Source organism: Conger conger, chromosome 4 (assembly GCF_963514075.1).
Source record: "Conger conger chromosome 4, fConCon1.1, whole genome shotgun sequence".
Classification (NCBI taxonomy): Eukaryota; Metazoa; Chordata; class Actinopteri; order Anguilliformes; family Congridae; genus Conger; species Conger conger.
In genome coordinates, this window is record NC_083763.1 from 7,948,224 (window position 1) to 7,963,019 (window position 14,796).

The 14,796-nt window shown below is 41.2% G+C and overlaps 2 protein-coding genes across 2 annotated transcripts; one reads left to right on the plus strand and one right to left on the minus strand.

Annotated features, from left to right (window-relative positions):
- Nucleotides 1-832: 832 nt before the first annotated feature.
- LOC133126821 (ras-related protein Rab-8A) lies at nucleotides 833-10,678 on the minus strand. Its single transcript, XM_061239220.1, has 8 exons — nucleotides 10,460-10,678; nucleotides 8,148-8,208; nucleotides 7,822-7,882; nucleotides 6,692-6,769; nucleotides 6,410-6,499; nucleotides 5,447-5,512; nucleotides 5,078-5,128; nucleotides 833-4,980 (listed from the first exon to the last, which is right to left on the minus strand). The coding sequence occupies exons 1-8, from the start codon at nucleotides 10,581-10,583 to the stop codon at nucleotides 4,891-4,893; spliced, it is 621 nt and encodes a 206-aa protein (XP_061095204.1). The 5' UTR covers nucleotides 10,584-10,678; the 3' UTR covers nucleotides 833-4,890.
- Nucleotides 10,679-11,671: 993 nt separating this feature from the next.
- Nucleotides 11,672-14,407, plus strand: LOC133127054 (small ribosomal subunit protein eS27-like). Its single transcript, XM_061239669.1, has 4 exons — nucleotides 11,672-11,829; nucleotides 12,792-12,900; nucleotides 13,340-13,450; nucleotides 13,893-14,407. The coding sequence occupies exons 1-4, from the start codon at nucleotides 11,824-11,826 to the stop codon at nucleotides 13,919-13,921; spliced, it is 255 nt and encodes an 84-aa protein (XP_061095653.1). The 5' UTR covers nucleotides 11,672-11,823; the 3' UTR covers nucleotides 13,922-14,407.
- Nucleotides 14,408-14,796: the final 389 nt, after the last annotated feature.

A 14,796-nucleotide genomic window follows, 5' to 3' on the forward strand; every position in this document is an offset into this window, starting at 1 on the left:
TATGCACAACACCCCATAATGACAACATGAAAGAAGTTTTGAAATTTTAGCAAATTTATTTTAAAAAAAAAAACTAAGAAATCACATGTACATAAGTATTCAAAGCCTGCCACATTTTTCCAAAATGTGGAAAAAGTGAAGCACTGTGAATACTTTCCGGATGCACTGTATATCGTCGATAAGAGATTGCCTAGCTGAAAGCTGCCCTTTCACCGGCTATTTTAAACAGGCTTATATAATTCACCCGTATCATATTGTAAATTTAACATGAGCACTTTTCAGACATAATTGATGTTATTCCACAATATGTAGCAGTTGCAGAATGATCAAGTTTTGTGAGGTTTAAAATGTTTGTGCAAGAATAAAGTGTTAAAATGACTAAGGCAAGATGAAGCAGACCCATTTTTAATAGCCATGTTTGTTCTATTTATTTTCATAATTAAATAGATTCATGAGCTTCATAAAGAACGATGCAGGTTCCAGGACATTTGACTTTGGCTACTTGGAAACTGATTGCCAAATGTGTCTTCTGCAAGCCACAATACTTATCTCATTAGCATCAGCAATTATGCCACCTAAAATACTAGATGACTCGCAGTTGTGCACTAATCTGAATATTTGCTCAGAAGCAAGGCTTAGCTGTGCAGCGGTTTTGCTTCTGGCTGTGCCATGGTTTAAACTGTAACAAAAACAGTTATAAAATAATTAATTTTTTATAGATCAAAGATATGAACTGCAACTTGAAGACTACAGAAGTCAATTCTTCAAGTTTGGTCCTCATGACAGCTCATGAGAAACTACTGTTGCCGTTGAAAAATAAAAGCCCACCTCATTTCAAAAGAATCTTATTTTAATAAATCATCAAATTACACATCTACAAAGCTGTAGATCAATTCAATAAGATTTTTAGAAAGTACAGTACAATCAAAGTAGTTCTTTTTTTCCTCTTTTCTTTAGCTTCTATTATGTACAATTGCTGTCAAAATGCAATTCAACCCCTCCCCCACCCCATATAACTCACAATCAACAACACAATCGAAGCCTGCTCACGAACAAGGAATGCTAGCGATATGCATTAAAAAAAAAAGAAAGAAAAAAGTGGAACAATCCAAATGAATGCAAAAGCAACAAACTACAAAAGTAAAGGGAATACACACTTGCTGCCAGAACCTTTTTGAACCTATAATTTGAGGACACCCCTTCAGGGATATTGATCCCTGAAAAACCACGTTTACACCATCTTTAATCACCGTTTCAAGGTCAGTCGCTTAAACACAGTAATACTTGGCAGTTTCTCTGTTCTACCACGTAGAATGCTGCCAGGCAAGAGCCTGAGAACTGGAATGCTCGTGCAATATATATTTTTTAAAGTTAATGGTTTAATTTGTCCTAATACAGCTAGACTGAACATTAGTAGGGAGACTGGGCAGGGAACATGACATTTTCGTTCTTTAATTCAAAAATTGATTTACAGAGATATTTGCTGACAGCACCACCAAATTCAACATTTAAAAAAAATATTATATACACTAAAAAGCACAGGGAGATGAGGAAGGTGCATGTAGAGGAATGCTTTTTAATGAAAATTTTGCACTTTGCAAATAACAAAAGAAAAAAGCTTATGTTCTCATTTATATATGTACAAGAATGCAGATGTCTACAACTGCCTCATGATGCATAGTTTCAAAATCAAGTATCAGGTGGAATTAAGACGAGTCTATTGCCGTGGGTTATCGTAATAGGGAAGAGGAAATGGGACAAACCCAGAAATCAGTACGTCACGCTTTCTGCAGTTCCCCTTTCTGACATTAACGCTTAGGTACTGTCAGTCAGCATCCGAGTCTCCAATTGAAAACGTATGCAAGAACAAATTGGGTTTTGCATAAGGAAGCACATACGACAGGGACACTTTCCTGACACCCAATCCCTTCTGGAATCTAATTTTGTTTACGGGGGAAAAAAAGGTGCATTGCAATGGCAGGCATTAACAAGGACACTTTTACTTTCAAAACACAATTGCATTTTGTTCATCAGAATAGTGACAGTTTTCTCCCCAACAGTACAATCTGATCTTCATTATCTAATGCTGGCTTGCTATCCATTACTCAATGCATTTCAACTACCCGTTATAGCCAAACCGGAAACCGATTCTTTCAAACCATGCTTAGATGTCGGTCAGATACCGGTTTCTCATTATTCCAGATGACGGTGAAAGTAGTCTTCTCTTGGTTTTACCGGTGCCACAACATTGCCTCAAAAGATCAAAGGAGGTTCTGACTTGCAAAATTTTCAAGGCCAATACAAATTTTGGAATAACCATTTCTTCATTCCATAACAGGAGAATGTGGAGAACGGGGGAACACAGAGCATCCACAAGCACGGCCCAAGAGATAACTAGCGGCCATAAAGAAATCTGCTTAATACTGGCGAGTGAATACCAAAATTAACTAGTTCAAATTAGTCTCCGGGTTCCCTAGGAGGTGGTATATCTGCCATACTTATGTTTTGCTTCACATGTTAAGACAGCTTTGTGATCCAAAGAAAGTTACACACACCCAATTGTTAATACCCCTGGGCCAAATTTGATCAAGTATCATAAAAATAAAACAATTCTATGTGAAGCATTTTACAAATTCCTAATTTTACATGCCCACCATGTTACTGCATCAGTTAAGAGTCATGCAAATACTTATGCGAGTTTGTAGAAGACTGAGAAACTGCGTAATGCGTTGGCTTATACAACCTAATCTTTTGTTGCAGTAGCAACTTCGTGGAGATAAATCCACCGTACCTCCAACGAGGAAGTAAAACAATCACCCTCCGATAGGACACTAAACAACCAATCCCGACGCACGATTAGACACATTCTCAGCCACAGCCAAACCGACCCGAAACTTAGCAGCACTGAGAAAACAAGACACACAAGCATCGTAATACAGCAACAAGATAAGGGCACGAGGTAAAATAAGGAAAACCAGGGGTCGGGGGCTTTTAAGCAGTTGAATACATATTTAAAAGATTATCATTTTATTATTTCTTAAAAAATATACTCTTACTGGTGCTTTGGGATTTCTATGGGTGGTACATTTTCATATCTGTAAGTTTAGATTCATAACCTGCCATGAAACCTTCAACTGTGCCACGAATAAGGTCAAACCTCAGTTTCGATGAGTCGCACATCAGAGCTACAGGCGATTACACAAGACGGACATCGTAGACGGTGAAATTTAACTTGTAGTCACGAAGTTAGTCCGGCTTGGTTAAGTTATTTAAGTAGCCCACAGTATATCCCCCATTTATCCATATACTGTGAAGTTACCACTTGGCACCAACTTCAAGACACAGACAGGGGCTGAAGTGGTGGTAAGATGAGGGTACATTTAAGAGATTAAGAAAGGCAAAGTATGGAGGAAATATACCTTGAAGTGATCGTCAAAAAAAAGAGCCTCTCAACAGCATTCGGGAATGTTGATGACATATTTGCTGAATATTGAACACTTGCAAAATGTGCAAACAAGCTAAAGCAGGGAAAGTTGGAACATTTCTTGTGTCTGGCTTACGGTTATAAATCCATCACTTGTGTGACACACAGAAGAAAGCCACAAACTGTTAAGCAACAAAAGCTAAGCTTGGGACAAACGAGGAATTTCAGAGTACGCCATTTTAAGTAGGGCTGCTCAAAATATATATGAATGGTTAAACAGCAACCTGAAAATGGGCATTTTATTTTCAAATTACCCTAGAGCTCAGGGGGACACCTGCAATAAACTATGAAATCACAAAAGAGAATGTGTACTTCACATACAAAATAGACACTCAATTTCAAGTATGTTGGGGGTCATAACTTTAAAGGTTCTAAAACAGATGGGGGGGGGACTTGATATTAAGGCATTAAGCTAATCAACCTATTGAGAATCATGCATTAAGTGTGGCAACTGCAAATTAACAAAGAAATCAATTTTAGGATGATTGTCAAGGAATGCAATCAAAAAAAAAAAAAAAAAAAAAAAAAAAAAAAGGCTTGGTTTAGAAAACAAAAATACCTTTAGCAATTTGGAATAAATACTAACCTGAAAACTTAATGAACTAAAAGGAAGTACTGAGAAGTCTGAGGTGAGACTGAAGGAACTCTTGCCCGAGCTCAATGTTCGCCAACCCCCTGAAATCAGACCCCGTCTCCACGTACAGAACAACGACCAACAACACAGGGTGCAAGCACAGAGGCTTTACAAAACACTGCTAAGATTGGACAACAGTCTTTAACTGTTTTAAGCGAGTAGTTTTTAAGACCCATTTAAGATAAAAACTTGAGTAAGGCCTGACATATCCAGCAGTGCATCCAGGTCAAACTGCCATGTAACCAAATGTCCAAATAGGCCAAATGTCCTGCACTCATGATCGAATGTAAAACTGCACTGGGGAGACTGTCGTGAATTCACAGGGCTGGGAAGCATAAAAGGGCCGGTTTCGCAGAGGTGGATTAAGCCTGGTCCCGGACGAAATGACATTTTTAACGGAGAACCTCCGCACAGAACTCAGTTTCGTCCAGGACTAAGCCGCATCCACGTCCGTGAAACCTGCCTAAAAAGTCGTAGTTTAAAAAGAACCACGTAAGTAAGCAAAAGATTTATTTGACATTCGCTAGCCTTCTCCTCCAACCCACTGCAGCCCCAAAACTGACCGTCCAAGAACTTAACCTGGCATAAGTTGCATCACCTGCTCAGAAACTGAGGTGGTGGTGGTGGGGGGGGTGGCGGTTGTTTGTCTGCCATGGCGCAGAGAGGCAGAGCAAATGAAATGGAGAGAGAGAGAAAAGAGAGAGACAGGCGCTCTGAGGAAGCACAGTCCGGTTTATCCAGCCGCAGGGCGGACAGTGAGGCCCTTAGGTCCTCACAGCAGGACACAGCGGAACAAACTGCTCTTCTTCTGTTCCGTGGTGATCTTCACCCCCTGGCTGCTGCCCTGGGGGCTGTTGCCCTCCTGTCGAAAGGACACAACCATGTTACACCTTTCAAATACCCCGCCAAATACCCCCGTGGGGGAGTGGACGGCAGCACTTGATGACGAACGCCCTTACCAATTTCTTGTCCATTTTCGCTTTGATGTCTCTGGCGAGCGTCATGAAAGCCTGAGAGGACAAACATTGAGACGACGGAGAATCAGCGCGAACCAAAGACACAGAACAACCCCCACGCTAATTGAGGAACGGCTAACCAGGAAGTGAACAGCCACACAACATCAATACTGCAGTCATTACATGGCAAGACGTTCACCGTTAAACGAACGGTGACGGAGTTTATACGAGTCCCCACTGTAACAGTCGGGTTTGTATTGACACTGGACATTTACAGTGTACAACGCAGACTGTCACAGTGCAATGCTGCTACCCACTGGCAGTGAATGTAACTGTAGTTTTACTGACATCCAGCAGGACGGGCACACTCACGTTCTCCACGTTGATGTTGGCCTTGGCACTGGTCTCCATAAACTTGATGCCGTACTCCAACGCCAGCTGAGGGAGGAAACGAAAGTTGCAGCAGCCCGGCCAATCCCAACAGAGCAATCCACCGCATCACAGTAACCACTCACTACTGTGTGGCCTTGGACTATCACATATTAAAATATGCCTGTGGGAGGGTTTCTCAATCTCAGCATTAGGACTAGCATACCACCGGATACAGACATGTCCAATCAAGTACTAATAAGCGTTCAGAGAACTCTCACAAATTCTTTCATCTGACACAGTCCGTGATGAGGTGAATTGATAAAGACTAGATCTGCACTACCAACCCCCCAACCATATTTTTAAAATCAAACAAAGACAATAAAAGGCAGTTTAATAACACGCTAAATTTGTACTTGTATTGCGATAGACCAACAGTAATTTCCCTAAGAAACCGCTTGAATCCAGGCAGATCTGCAATTGCTGAAACCGTCCTGTACACACCGTCCTCTGCTCCTTCGGCTAACATCCCTCACCCGACACACCGGTAACCGGTCGGATATTTCACATAATCTCACTCCGCCTCACCAGAACAGATTGCACGCCATGGCCGAGCACAGCGACTGCAGCCAGAGCACAGACGAGTGGAGAGCAGAAGAGCCCGACGGCCATAACAATGACTCATGAAGCGCACCGTCGAGAGACGGGCGATATAGAACCACGTCCGTGATACGACATTAAGCATATTTTATTAAGTCTACTTTATAAACCAAGGTTTGCCCTTCTTGTAACATACGGTCCCCATGTGAAAGAATTTGTACCCCGGAATAAACTTTAAATATAATTCAAGTATACTGAAGTATAAAATGGGACACTTCAGCACACTTTTTTATTTTATTTTTTTTTAAATAACAAAAGGCCTCGAGGGGCAAAAAGGGGTGTGTGGCAATCTTTTCGGGAACTTACCTTCTCCCCCCTGTCTTTGGACACCTGCCGCTTATCGTTGACGTCACACTTGTTGCCCAGAATCATCTTCTCCACGTCGGCTGATGCGTGCTGCATGCGCAAAGAGGGACCGCGTTATAACAAGTCAGACAGAAATAATCTGAGCTGAAACTTCTGCTGACATACTGGAAAATGATACTGATTATACTGACAGACGTTTATATTTTCAACAGACCAATAAAAATGTACGAGAGCAAAAGGCTTTTTTCAGGTGAAGTCAGCAATCTCATTCCTGAGGCATACCTCTTCTATGTTCCTTATCCAGTTCTTGATGTTGTCGAAGGACTTCTCGTTGGTAATATCGTAGACTAACATGATCCCCTGCAATGTAATGAAAGACACGGTAAACAAAATAATCACTGAGACCTTTATTACTCTGTCCATTAAAGAGAGAATAGCAGGTAGGTTACCCGTTGGAACTTTCATTCACGCTTGAAATAAAGAAATATGAAATAATTAAATAATGTACGTTTAGCCTGCAAGTCTATGGAGGGTGGGAGGAAAAATCCTGCTTCATTGGCCCTTGAAATTCCACCACAAATGCTTTCGCTGCAACTTCTGTAAACCTTAAGTTCAGAAGGTTCATCAGCCCCACTCGACTTTATGTGCCCACGTCTTGTACTTCTGGAAAACCTTAATTCACACAATAAACTTTAAGGCCTGCTGCGGCCAATTAGGTGAGAACCCGGGAGTGCAGCAATGGCATTTTCTTCAACCTGTGTGAGAGCAAATGGAATGTACAGAGAAAAGCCTCACGCTGCACTTTGACTGGCAAGCAACAGGATAATTATTTTCTGAGATGGGGAGGAACACCTCATCACGCACTTGGCCCTTCCTCTCTCTCTCTCTCTCTCTCGACAGGCCATGACATCAGGGCCAAGATGAGCCCGAGAGACTCGTGCACAGGAGCTGAATGTAGAGACTACCCGGGTACAGTGCACACATGCCAGCAGGTGTGTGCAGATCCCTTCACAATGCAGGGAGGGACTCGAGCAGACATGGAATTCAAGCCGCATTTCGGGTTTAAAAGGGCAGCGACAGAAACAATGTCGCTGCTCCCTGCGGAGCGAGATTAACCCTTTCAGACCCAAGTCTGATATGAAGTGGCTCCAACCAAATTCCAAGGGGTCTTGGCTTTGGTTAAGAAAATTTAGAAAGTTAAGAGAACTATGTAGGGTTTTAATAAGGGCTCATAACAATAGTATAGCAGTCCTTTTGATTGTTTGAAAAGGTATATGGTCTAGGGAATTCTTGGGATTTTACGGTAGCTATGCTTGAGTGACCTACGGCACTCTCGGGAAGGAAAGGGTTAAAGACAACGGCATGCTTGCTAACATGGTTAGGGGAAGCGTGAGCGTCACATGGTGACCTACCATGGCTCCCCGGTAGTACGCCGTCGTGATTGTCCGGAACCGCTCCTGGCCAGCTGTGTCCCTGAAACACACAGACACACCATTTTAATGAGACACCATTGACATAATTGCTAGGCTCACACTCTCAGCGCATATTCTTACACAGACCTGTTCACCAAGAGTTATTTGTTGTTAAGACAATCGCATGCTGCATTCAAACTGAGTTTTGCATCGCACCCCTACCTGTTCTCATGAAAACACCTGGGGGAAAAACAAAAAAAAAACAAAAAAAAACAACAAAGTACAGTACAGACACCAGACGCACGGGATTTATGGTGCAGACTTACCATATCTGTAACTTAATCTTCTTCCCATCTAGCTCTATTGTTCTAATTTTAAAGTCAATACCTAAGAAAAAAGAAAAGAAAAGGAGAATCAGGCCACGTAGGAGGATAGCAAAACAGTAAAGATGACTCATTTAGAGCATAAGTATCTGACACGTGCATCTTTCAAGCTAAAGCCATACAGGGTGCGCTTCCTGATACAAGAGAATTAGTTTTCTACATGGATGTTACTGGGTCCGACAGGTAATCCAGTGCATATAAAGTCACCCCACTCGCCAAAACAATAAAAAAGTACTGCAACAAAGCATTAGCTTCTGAGGTCAGGAAACCAGCTTTTTGTGATGCATTCCCACCTGTCACAGGTATTCTGTTTTGCATTACATTACAGGCATTAGGCTGACGCTTTTATGCAGAGTGATGTATGACAAAGTGCATACCCATCACCAGGGACAAGTACACTGAAAGACCCAAGAGGTAAGTACAGTTTCAAGTGCGAAGAATCGAAAGATACACAGAGATAAGGATTTGGGCCTCGTAGATTAATCTGAGACAAAGCATTATATCTATAAAGCTGCTTTAGGAAACACAACACTGGTAATAATAAAGTATACACTTATGCAGGAACAAAAATAAACAGCTTAAATAGGTTGTGGGGTTAATATACTCACACTGGCCTTGTGTAACATAAGGATATGTTTAGGCCTCGGCTTGGCACAGTGCTGAATAATAACTAGACAGGGTGTAAATGCTTTGCCTATATATGGACTGAATTGTGTATTTTTTCCCCCCCTCACATATTGATGATGAATTGCAGAGTTGAGGGTGTCTCCTCTAATAGACAGATTTGGTCCTTTTAGGTTTTCCCTTAAGTTTAAGAAATCACAACAGTGTCCTAAAATGTAGGCTATGTTGTCATGATTATGTCTGCTAAATAAAGGCCAATAATTTTATTGTGAAAACTTTCACAGATGCAGGTTGAAAATACAGCGCCCCATCTAATCACTACCCAGCTAGCACAAAATGTTCTCAGTGTTACTGGAATGTTTTGTCAATGTTCTAACATTGCTACAACATGGAAGAGAACGTTTGTGTTGGCTGGGTATAACTTCAGATGCTATCATTTGATCTTAGGTGGCAGTGTAGCGCTACCTAAGAGAGTTAGGGAAGTGGACTTGCAACCCAATGGTTGCTGGCTAGTTCCTCAAGTAGGACACTGCCGTTGTACCGCTTCAGTATGCGTTATGCAGGGGTATGAATGGACATATTAAGATTGGTTTGCAAAAAAAAAAAAAAAAAAAAAAAAAAAAAAACTTGCTTCCACTTCCTAAAGGGTAACTTACCCACAATTAAAAAAAGTAAAAGACTTGGCACACAAGAGTCTGATCCACTTGCTCTAGGTCTAGATACCTATTTTCAGACTACTAACTCCAGGGAACTTTAAAGCCATTTTCGGCCAGCCATACATCATTATCCAGGTCAGCGATTGTAAAGAAGGAAATGCCTTTCCAAAGGAAATTACAATTATATATGATTGGTTAAGGCGTATATAATAGTATATTCCGTGTACGTCATACGTGTATGTTTTTTTGTGTGTCCAAAACATTCATAAAATGAAAAAACTTTAAGAACTTTAAGAGGATTCCAATTAGTCGGCTAGTTCTATAGCTAGCTAACGTTAGCCGACGTATGACAATACAGCTTGCTAACCGTCTTGTCTGAATTTTAGTTTGGTATTTTGGTAAGTTAGTAAGTTAACATTTGCTCAAATAGATTTAACCATAGCAGGAGTTTAAGACATGTGGCTAGATGTCGGTAGGTTTTAGTTTCAGAATAACGTCAGCTAGCAGGCTAACACAGTTCCCAGTCTAGCTAAACCTTTGTGGTGCGCTTCCTCTGAACAACTAACGTTACGCTAGTTAGCTAGCCAGCTACAGTTACAATACACGAAGCTTGGATCTATGCTAACAATAAATAATCAGCTAGCTTTCTATCAAGCACGATTTACGGACGCGTTGAACATTTGCCTTATCGCGAACTACCGCTGGCCCGGCCCATATCAGTCTTACCAACCTAGCCTCGTAGCAAGCTAACAAGTTCATGCACAGTGCAAATTAGTGACGCGCTTAAGAATTCATATCAAATATGATATTTCCAGGCTATGTCAAATTTTACTGTGCTAACGTTAGTTAGCTAGTTATAGTCAAATTGCCCCACACACGGGTTCTAATAGCTGAACAGTAGATGTTTGGGCGCAGGGAGCTTCCACCCCTTCGAACAAGACTTGCTGGGACTCTGGCTAAACAAACTTAACATACCTATAGTGGAGATGAATGTGGAGTTAAAGGCATCTTCTGAAAATCTGAACAACACACAAGTCTTCCCGACTCCGGAGTCCCCGATTAATAATAGTTTAAACAAGTAATCGTAAGTCTTCGCCATATTACTCGCTATTGCGGAAATCCCGCCCGGTGTTAGCGAAGAACTTGCGGGGTATCAAAAGACACTAGTGGAGCGATAAGATGAACAAAACTGAAGTCTAATTGGACTCAAGACACGTCCCTCAAGTGTGAGTCAGCCCCATAGTCGTCGTGGCTCCGGAAGTTCAGCTGAATCTACGTCAATCAAGGCAAAATGGTTCCTGGGGAGGGTACCAAATCTAGCGCTAAACCCTGAAGACTTCACGAAGTGCATACTTTGGTAATGCATTTCCCACTTGTCCACCAAAGTAGTCAGCATGTGCTTCCCAATTGCCATTGAGTTGAGCACCGTGCTATCCACCATCAGGATTGCAATTTGTGAACACTATGCTCATAGATTAGGCACAAGTAACCTACCCTGCATCTCGCTGAAGTATATTTAATAGAATTTTGGTTCCAGTATTTCAGTACAGTCATGATGAGGCAAGGTTATTTGCCTCCCGATATGACTCCTGCCATGGGCACTTTGAAATAAATGTGTAAATTGTACCCTGCGTCACAGAAACTAGATAGACATAGCCTAGCTAGATCACTCAATTGAGATAAAGACAAGTAGAAGTAAGCATAAGAATGTTATTAAGCAGTACATATGAGGTTCTCGGGCAAACATGCAAACACTGATTATTTCATGGAAAATAATTCAAAATAGCCTAATAAATATCGGCTAAGAGGAAATGCACGTTCGTAATTATTTAATTAAACCTCATATTAGAGATTTAAATAAATGTAAAAAATAAAATACAAGTAAAATAAATAACATACAAACAAACAAAATTACCGTGACCTAATTGAACAACAACAACAACAACAATAATAATAATAATAATAATAATAATAATAATAATAATAATAATAATAATAAATCAATAATAATAATAATATTTACTTATAAATAATAATGAATTATTACTTCATGTGAATTACTACTGCTACTACTACTACTACTACTACTACTACTACTACTACTACTAATAATAATAATAATAATAATTATTATTATTATAAAGGGCACTGCCCCTTGGAGAACGATTGTGACGTAGATGGCAATCAGCTGTTTGTCACCGTGTGGGCAGGGACATCGGAGCACCTTTGTATTTGTCTTTTATCTGAAGTTGAAACTGCGTAGTGTTCTGTTTATTCCAGATACTTGGACATCGACTCCTGATATACGAATACATATAACCGAATAAACATTTTTAAAAATGTCGGTAAGTACATTTGATCAAGTATGCTACACTTTTTCAATGCGTACCTAGATGTCGAATATCTCTGATTATCTGACGTGGTAAAATTAAACAGCTAATTTGCTGGTAGGTTATTTAAATTCAAAGCACTTACTGATAATACAAATGACATTTTAAGAGTTTACAAAAATAAATCATATTACCGTATGCTAAGATTGTTTGCAAATTAAAATTGATGGATAAAGGCGAGTGGTAAGGTGTGTAACGACATTGAAGTGGACAGTAATATTTTAAAAGTGCTTTTGTGCTTCTCTACAAACAACAGACAAGAATAGTTTTAAAAGTTTGTATCGTTATGATAATTTAATTTAAACTGAAGTTGGTCATCTTCCATCATTTAGTTCATCGTCATAAGGCTACTGTACAAGTCCGGGCATGTCTACAATGAACATGTAGGGGTAATTCACGGAAGTCAGTTCAGCAAAGACAATGCGCAAGTACGCAGATAGGCTGGAGGCGGGCGTTGAACACTGAACACTGAACTGTAATATAACAGTTCAGTGGCGTCGATGCTTTGACTGACGTAAACTTACAATACCAGGGATCAGTGGTGCTGCGTTGGGCATGCTCAAAACTGATGCCCACGAACAAGCAAGTAGCAACTTGCAATCAGCAAGTGTAGCCAGCAGGGGGCATCCAAGACACGTATTCCTTCTTGATGGGGCTGTGGAGCGGGAAACTCCAGTATTAGTCCTGCAGCGCTGCAATGTTATTGCTTGGTTAAAGAAACCATATATCTTGTTTCTAAGGCCTGAATTATCTGCTGATTGAAAGGAAACTACAAATACATTTCTGCAGACACTCTGGCCCTCCTGGATTGGAGATTGAGGCCCAGGTGTCGAGGGTTGGAAGTAGACCGTACCTGGCCAAATTTCAGAAAAGACGTCTCACCTGAATCAATATCCAATTTTCTCTTTTGGTCACAGCATGCCATGGACCTGATGTACCCCGCCTTTGAGGTGGAGGGCCGGAGACACAAGAAGAAGAGACTTGTGCAGAGCCCCAACTCTTACTTTATGGATGTCAAATGCCCAGGTGAGTAAATACGAGCAAAATAATTAAAAAGTGTTGGAAAAATGACATTTCATGCAGTGCACACCTGAGAGTGGTCTGGTCAAGGAGGCTCTGTATGACCTGTAGGGGGTTCCCCGGTGTCCTGGCAAAATTTCAAACCTAGAACCTGCCACCTAATCATCCCCTGATTTAATTGCCTAAAAAAGGTTCACCCTGGCTGATGTGCGATGAGCATTCTGGCACAAAATGGCTCACCCAGGTGGGTGCCGCACATTGGTGGTGCTTGAGGCCAGTTTCCCCCCTGTCATTGTTAAGCGCTTTGAATGTGAGAAATGTGCAAGATAAATGCAACTACCTCTCTATCCGTCCGCTTACGCACTTAAGCTTAAACATGGGCTAAGCACCCATTACCAGGCCATTCTAACTACACTGTTGGGGCACTGTGTCCTCACTGTGACAGGCTGCTACAGGATCACGACCGTGTTCAGCCATGCCCAGCGGGTGGTACCTTGTGCTGGCTGCTCCTTCATCCTGTGTCAGCCCAGGGGCGGAAAATGTCGTCTCACCGAAGGTAAGGGACAAAGTCCACAAACCAAGAATCGCGCGTCTAAAGGCCCACACCTGCGCCCCACCCCCACACAAGTGAACAACAACTATGAATGCGACAATTCTCCGTGACAGCTGCATACTACAGTACCAATGGATTAGCTTCATAAAAAATATACAGTATATTATTGCCGTTTGTCCTTTCTCTTTTGAAGCTCCACCTTCGTCTGCTTCACAGATGTACTTCAATCTTAATAATCTAGCCAAATCTATCTGTGTGATTAAGATCAGTCATAGCAAGCTGTTTATTTTTTCACCGAGACCCACCTGTCCATAGAATGCAGCTTAGTTGATAGTGGAATTGATATCTTGATGCCGTGCAAGTAGGGTGTTGCGTTGGTCAGTCTTTTTGCCACGACAGTAATGGTGAAATTGTTTTGTCCTCTTTTCCCTCTTTTCATGACCAGGTTGCTCTTTTAGAAGAAAGCCCCGCTGATCTTTTCCTTAAAAGGAAGCTGAAGATCAGCCTCTACCCAATCCTCCCATCTCTATCCCCAGTGTGAGACCAGCAGACAGGTGGGCGTAATCTGGCCATGCTTAGTAAAAGACAACGGAGAAAAGAACATCAGGTGTGAAGAATGGGTTGCCTGGTAGATAACGCAATGGTTACTTATAGCCGGTGGCTCCATGCCAAAGTTGTGCAAATATTTGCTCAATAGGGCCAGGTTGTCTTTTGCATGAAGACACAAGATGGCCCAAATCTCCCATGTCCTGTTATGTTGTCCTCACATCACTGTAATTTTAAGCAATTTTCTGTGTGCTACATGTATTGTTCTCACAATGGTACAACAGCATGTCTTGTGGAAATAACCAATCTTGGCTGGCTGTGCTACTCCAATTTATGTAATCTATTCCAGCACTAAATACCTTCATGTATGAATTAGCAACCTCTCTAAATAAAGAATCATAAAGTCCCTCCTAAGGCCCCTTGTTACAATTATTGGCTCGCTGATTTGGATATATTTGGTATACATTGGTGGAACCACACACACACACACACACACACCCACACTCACACACACTTCATGCATTTTGCATAAGGAACAGATTTCATTATTTACATAAATGAACATGCAAACATAATTAACTACAAGTGTGTTTTTGTGTTCTGGCTTCAGTAGTTAGAAATAATAACAGATGACTTATCCACTAGGGGGTCATACAAGGAGCAGACCAAATGTCCTACTTTTTACCATTACGTTTGCATTACATTTACCACATGGTGGTGCTAGAAAATTGCAGAGTGGCAGAATGATAATATGTAATTCATACTGGTTCAGCAGCCAGTACAAATGCCAATTTCACCCTAAA

Coding starts and splice junctions, on each gene's coding strand:
- LOC133126821 (XM_061239220.1), bottom strand. CDS start 10,583: ATGGCGAAGACTTACGATTACTTGTTTAAACTATTATTAATCGGGGAC. Junction 8,209..10,459: donor CACATTCATCTCCACTATAG/GTATGTTAAGTT, acceptor CTTTTTTCTTAG/GTATTGACTTTAAAATTAGA. Junction 5,513..6,409: donor CCAAAGACAGGGGGGAGAAG/GTAAGTTCCCGA, acceptor TTCCTCCCTCAG/CTGGCGTTGGAGTACGGCAT.
- LOC133127054 (XM_061239669.1), top strand. Junction 12,901..13,339: donor TATGGATGTCAAATGCCCAG/GTGAGTAAATAC, acceptor TCACTGTGACAG/GCTGCTACAGGATCACGACC. Junction 13,451..13,892: donor AAAATGTCGTCTCACCGAAG/GTAAGGGACAAA, acceptor TTTCATGACCAG/GTTGCTCTTTTAGAAGAAAG.